The 15,556-nt window shown below is 45.4% G+C and overlaps 1 protein-coding gene across 3 annotated transcripts; it reads right to left on the bottom strand.

Moving 5' to 3' along the window:
* Positions 1 to 540: 540 nt before the first annotated feature.
* Positions 541 to 14,586, bottom strand: fam107b (family with sequence similarity 107 member B). 3 transcript variants are annotated; one of them, XM_079743697.1, is made up of 4 exons: positions 14,429 to 14,586; positions 5,265 to 5,439; positions 1,649 to 1,805; positions 541 to 1,543 (listed from the first exon to the last, which is right to left on the bottom strand). In XM_079743697.1, the coding sequence occupies exons 2-4, from the start codon at positions 5,390 to 5,392 to the stop codon at positions 1,424 to 1,426; spliced, it is 405 nt and encodes a 134-aa protein (XP_079599823.1). In that variant the 5' UTR covers positions 5,393 to 5,439; positions 14,429 to 14,586; the 3' UTR covers positions 541 to 1,423. The 3 variants fall into 3 exon arrangements, with proteins under 3 accessions (XP_079599823.1, XP_079599822.1, XP_079599824.1); XM_079743696.1 differs by lacking the exon at positions 14,429 to 14,586 and adding an exon at positions 10,548 to 10,794; XM_079743698.1 differs by lacking the exon at positions 14,429 to 14,586 and adding an exon at positions 10,360 to 10,453.
* Between the last annotated feature and the right edge of the window lie 970 nt (positions 14,587 to 15,556).

Genomic DNA, 15,556 nt, shown 5'->3' with positions numbered 1-15,556 from the left:
GTTCTGCAAACACTTACGGGGAAGACGAATTATACCTCTTTTGTGTTGTCTCAATATTTTCTTATTTTTTAAAAGCAGGCCTATGTCGCCACCGCGTGGTAGAGAGAGAGCTTGTGGCGGGCAGTTGATAACAATGGACAAAATTTTGGGTTATCGTCGCATCGTTATATGTCGCTATGTAAGTCCGTGTGTATGAAAAGTTGTAGGTCTCTTTGGATAATGGGGTCTGCTAAATGCCATCAAATCTATATGTAAATGCGGCGTGGTGGTCGCTCGCTTAGGAATTAGCAGATACATTTTTTCTCCCAGGTTTTCTTATACTCACTGCCCTCCAGCTCAAGGTGCCTATCCTCTTTCTTATTAACAATGGAGCCATCTGTCAGATACTATACCAGGGACGTCTGGTCATGGAAAAGATGTAATTTTAACCATACATTTCATTGATCCTTTATGGAGTCTATAAAATATTTGTTTCTTAACGCACCTAAAGAATAACCGTGCCACACTTGTGGTTATGCTCATTCTCACTTCAGCTAGTTTAAATCATTTATTTAGTAACAATTTATTCATAGAAAAACAACAGAATACATGAAGAAGGCAACAACCTCACACCTGGGATTTCTTATATTGCTCAAAATTGCATTAGCAAATAAAATGGCATGGTTCTGAAATGTCGAAGAGATAAAAACTAAATTCAGTTATGTGTTTTACACAAAACATTGGATTTGTCTTGTTCAGGGTTCACAAAAACCAAGCTGAGGAACAAACAGAGTGAGCTCCGTTCACCTGGGCTAAAAGCTACGAACATAAATAACACATCATTTTGGCTTTTATAATACAAAGCGTCGAGAGTCCATCCAGTGTCCATTTTGTCGTCATTTGATTCTTAAGATGAAAAATAAAACAATTCAAATAAAACAATGTTTTAACCATAACAACACCAACATCAACAACAACAGAAGGTTCAAAAGAGATACTAGGGAAGAACTGGAAGCTAAAAAGGAGAACCCTGTGTGTTTAATGGATGACCAATCCCCCACCCCCATTCACCCCCTCCCTTCCTTGGGATCAGTCCACACTGGATTCATGGTAACACTTTGCGAGTGGCTTGTAACAGGTCATGTGTCTCTGTATTTCACTTTCCCGCCTGTAGGTGGTGGTGTTGCGTTCTGGATGGGTGGGAGACACTGATAGGTTGGTAGCCGGCAGGCAGACAGAGGGGTCTTCTTGAAAAGTCTGTAAAGTTCTCTCTCTACGCCTCTCTCTCCCTCAGCGGCTTGGAGGGAGAGAACCAGGAAGTGGTTTCACAGGCAAGAGGTCAGCTGACCATCAATGTGCAACCGACAACAAACACTCTCTCTCTCGCGCACACACACACACACACACACACACACACACACACACACACACACTCACACACACTCTAGGTGGTCCGTTCCTCTCCGTCCGTCTCCTGCTTGGTTCTCCTCAGGTTGCTTTTCATCTTCACAAACTCAGGGGTGTTCTCCTGCTCCTCCTCGTTCTTCTGCTGATCGAGGTCCAGCTACAAGGAGGCAGACCAGGGATCAGCACCACGTCGTGGCAATGTTACAGCAGCGTTGGGCGTGCGTGTGTGTTATCGTGTGCGTGTGTGTGTGTGCGTGCGTACCTGTTCTAACTTCTGCTGCCTCTTCATCAGCTCTATCTCCAGGTCGCTCTTCTTCTTGTGCGCCTCGTGTTCCTCCTTCTGGGCCTTGAGGACCTGCTCCCTCTTCCTCTTCTCCAGAACCTTCTGCAGCTCTGGTTTGTTCTGCGGCGCCAGCCCCCTATTAGGACGCCGCGGAGGATCCACAAGGTTAGCACGTTATCCCCTTCCCAATGGATGCCACTGTTACAGTACATCCTCGCCTTGATAACACCACACTATACCCTCACCAAGTGCAAGTAATTGTTATACAGAACGATAATAAGATTAACCTTAGTACATCCTTACCAAACTATACTTTCAAGCCATATCTACTGTGAATGTTTCCCTTTTTGCATCACATGATCTTTATCTTGTATCCTTTTGCATCACATGATCTTTATCTTGTATCCTTTTGCATCACATGATCTTTATCTTGGGAAACGAAAAGTGGGAAAAAAATCTCTAAATATCGGTCTCTATTTTTATATTGTAGCACTTAAACGCAGTTGTTTTGCTTATTTGTGAATTTATATGTACTTGATTCTTGCACTTATTTGAGGCATGGCTTCATCGTTGAATGCACTTAATGTATCTCGCTTTGGACAAAAGCGTCTGGTAAATAAATGTAAGGAAACGTAATGCAACGTGAAAACAAAAAGCTCGTAAGGCATGTAGATCCCACTTAAGGTCGCTGTGGGTACAATATGAGAGTAGGAAAAGAGAGAGCGACTGGAAAAGAGAAGGGAATGATTTTGAAAATAAACAACAATAAACAGCATGACGACCATCTCCATGTGTAAATGCTCTATGGAAGGACCGTCCATTCCTCGGTTACCTCACAACCGGTCACCGAAGGACACACTCAATGGTCGTGCCTTCCACGTCCTGCCTAACAACGGACTAAAAAGGTCTCCATTAAGCTTCACGAGTGAACAGAGGGTTACATAACCAAGCACAGTGTTTGTTCGCTCGCAGTGCAAGTGGGGGCTGTTGCACCACTTTGTTTTCTTGAGATTCCGGCTGGTGGGCGACTGTTAACTAGCCCCGGCTGCCAAACACCCAGGGTGTTATGAAAGCGTGAAGAATGTCGGCTCAGAATGTCCTGCCATCCACCGGAGGGGGAGGTCGACCACAGGAACAATACAGCCCAACTAGAGACGGACTTTCCCCTTTTCCCCTCCCTCACTCCCTCGACTGGCATTATTGCATGATCACACACACCCTACACCTCATTCCACGCACACACCAAACCTTCAGTGACTTGTTATCTAATAACCACTGCCTACATGATATGATCTAATAACCACTGCCTACATGATATGCATCAGTGCTGATCCATAATGAACTGCCTCATTCCTCGATCCTGATAGGTTACGGGCTGGGCAACACTCGGCTGTTTACTACGCCCGCACCCTGGGCATGTTTGTGTAGGATGGCTGATCTAACAGCATTGGTAGAGAGAGAGAGAGAGAGAGCTGGAGAGAGAGAGAGAGAGAGCTGAAGAGAGAGCGAGAGAGAGAGGGAGAGAGAGAGAGAGAGAGAGAGAACCTCATTGCGTCTCTGCTGTTATCTTGATTACATAACACTTTTTTTTTCCCTTCCTCCTATCCCTCCCTCCCTCCCTCCCTCCCTCCCCCTGTCTTTTGTTGGCCAGCTCACCTCCATCAGGGTGACTAACGTGCCTGGGAGAGAGGCATGCGCTACACCACGCAGAGCCCCAACCAAACACAGCCACACAGCAGAGACACACAGTGCAGGACACGTTGTGTCCTGCACTGTGTGCATACACTTGTGTACATCCTGTGTACGTCGTGTTTTTATTTTCCCCAAACACCTTGTTGTCATGCGGAGCCAACATCCCCATCTTGTCGATAAGCGATTAAGCTCCCTGACAGACAGTGGGACGGACGGACGGATTTACTAACGCCCCTCGGTTTGACCCGATTTAGGGAAAACATCACGCCTGTGATCTAACAGCTGTTTACAGTAGATGTTATGCACGCATGGGTGGGTGCTTGCACATGCGCGCGTGTCTATTTATAGCTCTGACATGGTACAACAGACCACTGTACAGGGAATAGAGGTTATATTACGCAGACTTGATATTGGTGCATAAATGTTATGGCCAGGGAAGGGGTTCGCTATGTACACTGTGCATATGGAAGCTCGGCGTAACAGTGCTACTGAGGCCCTCACACTGAGGTAGATGGGGCAACTGAAGGCATCTGTTTGATGGCAACGCAGTCGGATTTAACGTAGAGAGACAAAGCATAATCTACACTCTGACTTCCTTAAAGACGTTGGCAACCGGATGGGCTTTTGTTCTTCTAAACCAGTCCTGTCTCTTTATGACTGGGCAGGTATAACGTCAGACCCAAGATTATATTGTCAACGCTGTAATGGCTTCCTCTAAGCACTACCGTTCAGGAAAATCCAATTAGGAAAGATCGATAAATACACATCCTGATGCCTTCAGCGGGAAGAACTTTGATTTCCTTCTCATCAAAGAATGTGCGTAAACTTATCAGCTTTCAAGCTGATATCGAGGGGCTATAAATGTTGACGTGATTATCTGCCGCCGAGTTTCTATTAAGGAGTCATTAAAATACCAGTGATAACTAGTGACGTCAGTGATACTCAATTTTCAATAACAATGTTTCGAGGCGGTGTGGTGGTAGTGTGGAGGCCAAAGCAGACAGAACAGACAGACCGTCAGACCGACTGGGAGAGAGAGAGTTGGTTCTTATGTGTGAAAAGCGGGCTACAAAAAGAGTGTGAGTGTTTTTCCAGAGTGTTAGGGATTATCTTCCTCTAGCTGTCTAGACTACACTTCGTTGAGCTGCGCTACTGTTGTGGAATTTAGAAAGCACTTTGGATAGTATAGGAGCTAGTCTGCCACAGAAGCCTTGTTTTTCTGATTCCTATTTCATTTTCAGAACCATGGTCGTGCAACTTTCTTTTTGTACTCCAATGTAAATGCACTGCATTTATACCGCGCTTTTCTAACCATTGGCCACCCAAAGCGCTTTACAATATTGCCTCACATTCACCATTCACGCACACATCCACACACCGACGGCGGAGTCAGCCACGCAGGGCGACAGCCGGCTCGTCGGGAGCTGTCAGGGGGAGGCGTCTCGCTCAAGGACACCACGACACTCCGCTAGGAGGAGCCGGGGATCGAACCAGCAACCCTCAGGTTACCAGCCAACCCGCTCTGCCTCCTGATTTTATGCTCTGAGTGGCCTCAGCCTCACTTGTAAGTTGCTTTGGATAAAAGCTTAATGAATGAATATGAGCAAGTGAGGGTGAGTCAGTGAGGGTGAGTCAGTGTAGGTGGGTGAGTGAGTGAGCGAGCGACAAAGAGAGAGAGAGTGAGAGGGATAAGGAGATAAACATGATTGTGTGAATGTTTGTGAAAGTCTTGGACAGACAGACAGACAGACAGACAGACAGACAGACACAGTCAGTCAGTCAGTCAGTCAGTCAGTCAGTCAGTCAGTCAGTCAGTCAGTCAGACAGACAGACAGACAGACAGACAGACAGACAGACACAGTCAGTCAGTCAGACAGACAGACAGACAGACGGTCCCCCTGACCTCTTCTGGTTCATGAGCAGCTCGCGGTGGAGGTCCTGGTGGTTGCGGGACGTCTTCACGGGGTTGATGAGCTTCTTGGGTCTGATGAGCTCATCACAGTCGCCCTCCAGGTAGTCGGGCTCCGCCATGGCACTTCTCCTCCCCGCGGACAGAGGTGGACCCGGGTCACGCCGATCTGCACGCACACACACACACACACACACACACACACACACACAGCCATCAGGACACCACCCTGGGGTCAGCCTCTGGCCGGATGGATGAAGGATACAGTGCAATGCATAGCGATCTCACTCACACACACACACACACACACACACACACACACACACACACACACACACACACACACACACACACACACACACACACACACACACACTCTAAGGGTTTTACTAAAGACAGCATGTTGTCCTAGGTTTCGCAAATGGATAAAATGTTTGATTGAATTAGTTGCTTTAAATTGCACTTTACAATTTAATCCTAAAAACACCAGAAATATAAAATAAATAGCCTAGAAACAAAAATCTAGTACGCACTCAGAATAAGCCATCCTTAGACTTAAACGTGTGTGCTGTAGTTAAAATAATCTTCTAGAGCACTTCACTATTTTAGTCATTCAGTCATAGTAATTAAACATCTATTTGCACACCATAGCATTTAGGGTAGGCTACAACAAATCAAAACACAAAACTCAAAGTCGGCATCAAACACGCTTCTATTGAGGTTGTTGTTTAACTCACCCTGCAGATGGGGAAAGACGGGGTATCTAAACATAGTCGCCATCTCCTATGTTACTCTATAAATTGTATTTTTGATATATTTTGAATACAGTCCTGAAGATAATACGACAAGAGCTGTGTCCTGACCCAAACAAAAGTCACCAACTGAAGTTGAGCGTTCGGTTTAATCAATAAATAGGTGCATTATCATTTAACAGCCTACCGAATATTATACGCCCCCGAAGTCTCCATCTCCCCGCCCCCATGAGATCCCATTCGCTAAGCTCCCTTCTCCTGATTCTGGAGGACTATTCCCTTTGTCTGGACCATACACCATGACTTTACTACCTTTTCATCACTAATTACAGTGATAAAAAGATGGACATTCATTCTTTAATCGAGGTTTGATATAATTGTATTAACACGGTAATTAAACAAATAAACAAAAACGGGGATTATCACAATTTAATGCGCGCTTTTTACAAAAGCATTAACTTTATTCTATCTTTTTATAGGGTAGCATTCTTTTTGCTAAATATCGAATCAAAAGAATCACCGTGATGAAGAAAAACATCGCGCAGTGTGCATATCAAAACAAACTGGGACAATAACAGTTGCAGTTTATTCAGGACGCCACTAGAGGTCAACATGATTGTGTTCAAGAATTAGTTACATAATACAGACCCCCAGATACAGTACTTCAATATTGTCAACAACGACACGTGTCGGGAAATGTTTATCCAAAACGAATACAACACTAAAATCTTGCATTGATTTAAAGAAACGTATGTAGGCCTCCATAAAAATAAATAAATGGCTTTATGCAGGATATTTGATAAGACACTCTTTTGGATATTTGAGTGTTGATTGGTGGACAGTCTTGTAACTAAGAGGAAGGAGGCAATGAAATGAGCAGCCCTGCTGTTTGCTATCCACACTTCAAACGGAGGCTAACCATTTTAAGGGGAGGGTAAAGGAATTTTAAAGACAAGCAGCGTTGTGAAACTGTGAATTAGCCTCACACATCTGTGGGGATTTACTTGAAAAGCCTAAGGGCACAGGAAGTGACATTGAGAGTTCAAAGGGATGCTCAACCACTAATTGGAGCCTTCCCTATATATGTCCATTTCATTGGCTGGTTGACATCTTTCCAATTAAGTTTCCACCATTAACAACCCAGAGCACGAAAGAAAAAAAGGAAAAGAAAAATACAGTGGCCCCATTTTCCTAATCAGAGCTATGTGCGTCTCCATGGGAACAGACTTGGACATTTAGGAATGTCCTAATATCTGGATGTTCACTCATAATTCGCAAAGGGAATTCCTGGAAAGAGTGAAAAAGAGAAGAACAAAAAAGTGGGTCAAAAGAGAGAGAGTGCAAGAGAGAATATAGTGTTTGAATAGAACAGTGACCCTCTCTCTCTTTCCCTCTCATGACCCGTGTGTGACTGTGATCTCACATCCTGTTTGGTGTCACACTTTCTCAGCGGCGTGTTCGGAAGGTCAGATGTCTAATCAGTCATCCTTAGAAAACAAACTACAGGAAGGTGTTTAAATTGGCTCTTCAGGAAACACAGCATCAATCCCAACCAGAGAGGAAACCTCAACCCTTCACACAAATAAAGCAGTTTTAATTAATGTGGGATGGCTGCTCTTTAAGCCACCGCTTATTTCAAAACACAAGGAGCCTGAAGAGAAGATAAGATAACTAATGCCAACGCTTAATCAATATCTGGTGTTTCTATCATCCATTTTTGACTGTAGTGGTTTTCTTGTGCTTTATCTCAAACCCCCTTTTCAAACGATCTCCAATAATTATTTCACTGTGATAATATAAGATATTACTACATGTTTAAAGGGGGTTAAGAGTCCTTGTAGTCTCTTCTATAAATGTTCCGGAAAATGTATTGCACGTGTGAATGGGAACAGGGATTGATATTACAGGAAATCTGCAACGGGAATTTACCTGCTCAAGACCTATTAACAATTCTGGATCCCCGCCATTGCACAAGATGGAAATGTTCCACAACGTAGCTGCATGTGTGGATAGACAAAATCACTAACGGTGCCTGACAGGTTATCCCAGTAATTTAGCGGGCACTCTGTGCATAAGAGGCTCTAGAATCCACGTGGATGAGAGTAGTGCTCAGGACCGGAGGTTCCTGGTACCCGAAGATAAGGAAGATTATGAAGGAATAAGGGAAGTCCTGTATAATCAGATGGTCGTCGTCATGGTTACAGAGGACGAGGACTAAGAGCTAAGAGGTTGGGAGGGAGAGGAGCTAGTGGCTGGCTTCATATATCAGGCCCGGCGGGACCCAAAACAAAGAACATGAAAACAAACACAAGCCTGACATCGCCTCACCAAGTCCCTTTGGGAGGGGGGGGGGGGCTGTCATCGGAGGCCTGTCATTGGCTCTTGAGTCTTGTGCAAGAGTGACACCCCGATGACACCCCTGGAGTCCAGCACTGGGGAGGCATTACGATGTTGGAATGTTCCAGACCCACAAATCACAAACACTTGCTCTACTCCGCCAAGTCGGTTCCCTCACACTCACAGATGGGAGGGACGCACCCAGGGGGGAATGGCATCATTAATGGCCCTGAAGCAACCCCCCCCACACCCTACTTTCTCTCTCCCACTCCCTGCTGGTCTCTCTTTCTGTCTTTGTCTCTCCCCCAGGACTCTCTCTGCTCTCCATTTGCGATGTCAAAGCAAAAACAGTAATAAGGACGAAACGAAACACAGCTGTAATAATATAATAGAACAATGTGTAACGTTGTAACCTCTGTTGGCATGACTTTGCTCAGTTTTAAACGTTGTGTACTGGTAAACCAGCTCTAGATAAGGGGAAGTGTTGCCTTCCACACAGTGGCAATACAATGTGCTTCTCAAAAGCAAGAGGATAGTAGGTGATAGGCATCAAGGAAATAAAAGCATGCAAACTTGAAACTGGTCCTACTAAGTTCTGTTTAGTTCTGACGGTTTTTTATCGGATAAAAAAAGCCTGCTGTGAAGAACTTTTAGATTCCCAACCGGCTGTTTCCCAAGTGCACATGAACGGTCGCTGTCGGGAACACGCGTAATTAAAATCACTGGTGAGCGGCTCGTTATCACCAGGAGAGTGAACGCGCCTTTATTAACAACACACGGATTGAGGTGGGGTCTTAAGTGACAGCTGTGGTGGGACAGGGGGGAGGAGCTTAGAGCAGAGGAGGCGGGCCTTCCGGTAACAATGAGCTCATGCGGCCCCGTATATCACTACATTTTTACATGCCCCTCGATAAAATCACATCAATCTTTCAGAAGTCGGTCACACACACACACACACACACACACACACACACACACACAAACACAGACACACACACACACACACACACACACACACACAGCCCACTACACCAACAAGGTTTGCATGGTGTTCCATTTGCCCCGGTAAGGGCTAGCATGTGCATTAGCAGATGACTTAGAAAGCTCGCAGCTATAGGAAGAGGTCGAGTATAAACCATTCTCGATTTGTACAAAGGCTTCACGTCATTAGAAAACCACTATACCAGATGTGGCGTCCACCTTAGCATTTATCTTGCTCATATCAACAGCGTGTAACGACAGAGCAGGAAGTCAGCGAACGGTTCTGTGAGAACAAGCTTGTTTCCATGGGGTGGTGGAGTCTGGGGGCCCCGTCCCATCCACCCTGAGAGTCCCATCCACACAAGAGGGCAGTGCGGGGGTGTGGGAAGTCAGAACAGCCGGGCTTCATTAAACTACAGTGGGAATATTCATGACACACACACACACACACACACACACACACAGAGCATTGGAGAAACATAGTACGACATGTACTATGTTCTAGACATCATAGGGACACACACTCCATTAGGCTTTAGATATGTATTGTCTGCAAGGAAGAGGGATCAGCCCAATGTTCACAGCAGTGTGCGCGTGCGTGCGCGTGTGTGTGTGTGTAAAGAAAGATTTGAACTGAAGGCTCTTCAGGGAGCTAAACAGAGAAGTTTCATAGCACAGTACCTTGTTACAGAAATAAAAATCCTTGTTTAGACAAGCAGCAATAAAACACAACTCACAAAGCGTATGTGCACACACAGAGACAGAGAGACAGAGAGAGCGAGAGAGAGAGAGAGAGAGAGAGAGAGAGAGACCCCCTCACCATGTCATGAGTCATAAATGAACAGTATCCAGGGCAAATCCTTGATCAGAAATTTGGCCACGGCCAGGATTGCTTCGACTTAATTCAACCCCAATCTCGTATCACTACTTTGCCGGCTGAATCCCAACGTTATCAATTACATTAAAGAGCTCCTGCTCAGAAGCAACACTTTGAACTCTTCAAGAGGAGGTGAAATTACCTTCACTGCAGAAAAAACAGAAAGCTTGCAATCCATTACGCTATTTGGTCCATCCAATGTGCTGGTCCTACTGGAATGGCCCCGAGATATGTTGAAGAGGAACTACACACAACCGCGATGGGAGGATTTGCCTTGCCAAGTGGGAGATGGTCAGTAGAAAATGGAAATTTACTGGGTCAAGTACAAACCTGTTGGCCTGCCAGAGAAAACACCAAATAAACGAACACCCAGGCACTTCACACAAGCCTCCAGTTCCATGAGCTCACACAGCTTGGTAGAATCAAACAAGGGAATGTTCCTGCAGTTTATTGTACAGCTCTCCATGCCCATCGGCAAGAACTTGCTTATTTTGTTGTTGTGTGCGTGTAAAGACAAGCCTCTCGCCTACTAAAAGAACTTATTGTAATGTGAATGTGACGACACCCACACATACTGCTGCCCTGACGGTTGGCGATCATGACTTTATAGGGCAAAAGTCCCTGCAACTGTAAAACACTTGTTCCTGTTTAGGCTTGTTGACGCGGGGCCCCAGGGGGACACAGATCACAGGATGAATAGGAGGGGCCGGGGCCCGTCTCACACAGCGCTTGAGTCACGCTGTGGGAATGCGATGAGGCTGCACTTATTACACTGGAGGCTTAAAGGCCGACCTCACCGAGTGGCATAAACAGACATGCACCGTGGCTGGTCCGGCCGAGCCGTGCTGTATTCCCACACAGTATATCTATAGGCTGGTATGAGTGACAACAGCGTGTGCGTGCGCGTGCGTGTGTGTCTATACACCTGTCTTTAAAGTAAAAAGTTCTAATTAAAATCCTTCAACCTCAGCAATTTATCTGCCAACTGTTTGCGCAGAGGGGCAGGTGAGCTGTGTGCGTGTGTGCTGTGTGAGTGTCTGTGTGTGTGTGTGTGTGTGTGTGTGTGTGTGTGTGTGTGTGTGTGTGTGTGTGTGTGTGTGTGTGTGTGTGTGTGTGTGTGTGTGTGTGTGTGTGTGGTGTGTGCAGACACACAAACATGCTGGTCAGTGAGCTTTGCTTTTGCTTCTCTACAACTGTCAGTGACACATGGTCACATTTGGTACAACACAAACACGTGTTCAAATCCCACGTATGCGCACACACACACACACGTACAGAACGATAAACTCAGACTCTTGCCTAAATGTTCTCGTTCTTACGCTGCTCTTTCCGGCTGACGATATCGTCGACATTAAACTAACAAAGACACGAGAAGCTTGGGTCTCGGTCGACTGTGTGAAGTCGTAAAACGTGGTCTTTGTTTTCGCCTCTTGCTGTCTGCTCCACTTCCACATTCTGTGCTTTGAGAGCTACATCCCAAACCTGCTGCTTCCCCTCAGAGCCCCACGGACACGCCCCTCTCCCCCGCTCACTGGCCCAACCCGGCAGCAACCGCTCTCCTCATTGGTCGGGAGGCACATCGGGGTGGATTAGGGTGGGTCTTCTTTGTTTATATGCTGCTGCTCCAAACCCCAACAACTGTTACCGCTAGCAACCGGCGACCCCGCTGTTCGAGACGGACAGCCGCCCCGTCTGTGCGCACACAGACGGGGCTCAAAGTCTTCAGTGTTTTTGCCAATTATTCCATAACTCCCAGACAGAATTATTCATGCACATACTCAGGCATTTCTAAGAATACCCCCCTAAAAGGGGACGGTTCAAAATGATAGGGTTCCATGGCCGTATGAATGTGTGTGTGGGTAGTCATTATAACTACGTATTATGGAACTCCAGCTGACCTCAGAAAAGAGAGAGGAGGGACGCGGCTCGCCTGTGTCCGTGCGTGTTGCCACTCTGTATAGAGACTATATCATGTGTCTTGGTTCAGACTCGCAGTGCTTAATCCGATTCATACTGCTCAGACCCCGCCATCCCACTTTACTTCAAGCTAACGAGCCTTGTGAAGAGGGAGAGATGTGTGTGCGTGTGTGTGTACGTGCGCGTGCACGTGCATGTGTCAGTCCCTGCCTACCCCATGCTGCTGCCAGCCCAGTAATGGTACTTTATTGTGATTGAAGTTCTTGAATAATTGCAAGAAAATCAATGGAACTGCTCAGAGAGATGTATAGTGCGGTGATGGAACAATCTCACGCTTTGGTTCTTTATACATTTAGTAGAAATCATTTTTGGCCCAATCGCTCCTCATTTGTCTACATTTAAAAGGCGAGTGCAATATAAACACACGTATCAAAATAATCCTCTGACGTGAGTCAATGCTAAAGCTTCTGTTCTCTGCTGACGTTTTTGACGGACAGGATTTGTTTAATGTTAACCCAGCGGTTGCCCTGGTATTTTCTGAGAGAGCTTCTGTGTGACTGCCAATACAACCCCCAGCAAGCTGTTTTACTGACTCATAAACATCTACAGTTTGTCATGCTAGACCACCGTTATGAACTTTGTATCATGTATGTTAATACAAAACTAGGTTGTCCTATTTAGATGTAAACCGCCACTTAACCTGCACAAAAGATAAAGAGATTGGCTCTGTATAAAGTGGGGTCATGGACACAAACACACCATGTGGGTCTGGCTTAGTGTGGGGTATTTTGCTGAGTAAGAACCCCGGTTTAAACCACTCTCTGAGAGAGAGAGAGCGAGAGACAGAGAGAGAGAGAGAGACGCGCACACACACACACACACACACACACACACACACACACACACACACAGAGACACACACACAGACAGAGAGAGAGACACACATGGACAGAGACAGAGACAGAGAGAGAGAGAGAACAGCGTGGAATGTTTCACGTTTAGTTTCTGTTGTATCTATATTTTAAACTTAAAACATGGCTGATTGCACGGCCGTACAATCACAAATGTCCTCTTAGGGTGACAGAATGTGTCCCTTCAGTGAAATGGAGACAGTAGAGTTGGAAGTAACAGAAGGGGGGAGGAGTTCAAAGATCAGAAAACAGATGTATATCGTTTAGCCAACGCCGCTCGAAATGAATAGCACATGTGCAGGGCATGTCCCCTTTCCCAAAACACCCACAGCCACACAATACTAGAGTAAAGCTAAAGTTTGCGTGACACACACACACACACACACACACACACACACACACACACACACACACACACACACACACTATTTGAATAGGCTGTTAACTTATTCATGTTATCTGTCATCTAAATCCTCATCAGACTGGATTTAAAAATCAGCAGTTAAAAATGTACTTTACTCAATAAAAACATAAAAAAAGCTATACCGAATCAACGGGCAAGATTTGTATAAACTTGCTCTGCAGAACCATTGACAGCGGATGTCTGTTCTGAGTGAAGCAAGTCGAAATATTGCGCCATAAAGGCTTCTATTGACAAAGCTGAGACACACGCATTAGGTTCAACAATAACCTGAAGACCAACCTACGAGTCACACATTGAACGTTAGGTTCGGGGTCGGAAAGATATATTGTGTACACTCTGTGAAGTTGTCACTTATCAGAACCAACGAAAGACACACAAACTTAGACAACACACGTTATAAATATGTGTATGTCACAGAGTTGGCTTTTATAATCTTTTTTTTAAATGCATAGGCCTTTAATCGGTTATGTTGCCAAAATAACATGTCTGTCATCATGTTACACACATCTTTGGTAATCCATAAGGGGCGCAAATGTAACCAGTTTTTAAATGTGTTTTAAATGTGAGAGAGAAAAATATATCTTATCATCATCCATCCACAATGAGGTCTTCGGTGAAGATATGTGCTGATATTAGGTCAACAACGCATGGCACCACGGTGCGAACAATCTGTAGTACAATCATCTCAGCCTACTGTCCCGTTGGCGAGGATCGCACTCGAGAACAAAAGGAAACAATGAACCAAGAGTTTCTTTTTTGCAATCTCATTGGTTTTCTTCTTTGTCCGCTTTCTGTCTTTTATGAACGCGGGACCTTGCCATGCCCGTCAGATTTTGACATAATGTACTACACGCGGCCCAGATGGGCTAAAAGCTATTACTGTAAAGCGCGCTGCTTTGTTAGTGCGATCCTGAAACAATCATGCGAAAACACAGCAGACCAGACGCGCACACACCTACCTCAAAGTCGACCCTGGCGAGACTTCCCCAACTCAAGCTCTTGAATGTTTAAAATGACAAGGTGGTTTAGGACACATCAGCGCATCACTCGGTCACTTCTTTAGGTTAAGGTGTGTCTTCGACTTCGCTTTTCTGGCTCTTGGAAACAGTTCAATAGCCAAAGCACACTCTCAGGACCCCTAGTAATGTAAATTAACGCGAAGTGGGCGGGCTCAACTGACGTCACCGGATGGGCCCCTCCCCGTCTTCATATCTTTCATAAGTAGACGGGGAGACCCCTCGCGCTTAGGGGTGGGGTTAGTACAGAGCGCAAAGACTGGGAAGGGTTTTCCTGTAAACAATCCCAGCCAGCCAATAACGCTTTATATAACCCTGCAACTTTCGAAGAACACTAGATATATAAATAATCTGTTAGTTTGCCCGACTGTCTTTCTATCGTTCTCTCTCTCTCGCTCTCTTTAACATACTCATGCACACACACGAACACACACGCACGTGTGTGCGTGCGTGCGCACGCACACACGAACACTGAAATCACCGAAAAAACTCCCAAACAATATTAAACAAGATGTTTTAAGAGGATGTCATCTTTGTATCGGACTGATATCTTATCTTAGAACAGGCTTGTTTTTGCCGTGCAGCTGTTTGTAATAGAGGACTGAGCACATAGCATCCACTCTGATAAAGGTCTAATCTTCTTACTAATGGAAGGTCTTTGCATCCGCTGATCTGCCAACCCCTTATGTTAAATAAGCTCTGGGGAAAGAAGACCTATCTAGTTGTGATATACCAGGCTTACACCATGCCTAGGCTTACATCATTCCTGGTCTCTGGTAGTGATACACTAGGCTTATATATTGGGTCTTTAAGAGTGATATACTAGGCTTATAAACCATTCCTTGTTTCTGGTAGGTATATACTAGACTTATATGCATGGTCTCTAGTAGTAATAAACTAGGCTTATATGCCTGGTCTTTATATGTGATGTACAAGGCTAATACACCATTCCTGGTCTCTAGTAGTGATATTATAGACTTCTCATGCACTCACATGAGATATTATTATTGGAATCACGGTTGTTTCCATGACCATGATCAGGATCTGGCTCCAAACCCCCTCCCCCCGTGG

This window comes from Pollachius pollachius, assembly GCF_949987615.1.
Source record: "Pollachius pollachius genome assembly, chromosome: 9".
NCBI lineage: Eukaryota > Metazoa > Chordata > Actinopteri > Gadiformes > Gadidae > Pollachius > Pollachius pollachius.
Note: the sequence above shows the minus strand (reverse complement) of the source record. Positions and strands in the feature narration are given on the sequence as shown.

Coding starts and splice junctions, on each gene's coding strand:
- fam107b (XM_079743696.1), bottom strand. CDS start 10,689: ATGGGCATGGAGAGCTGTACAATAAACTGCAGGAACATTCCCTTGTTT. Junction 5,440..10,547: donor TTTCTCTGGCAGGCCAACAG/GTTTGTACTTGA, acceptor GTGTGCGTGCAG/ATCGGCGTGACCCGGGTCCA. Junction 1,544..1,648: donor GGCAGCAGAAGTTAGAACAG/GTACGCACGCAC, acceptor GCCTCCTTGTAG/CTGGACCTCGATCAGCAGAA.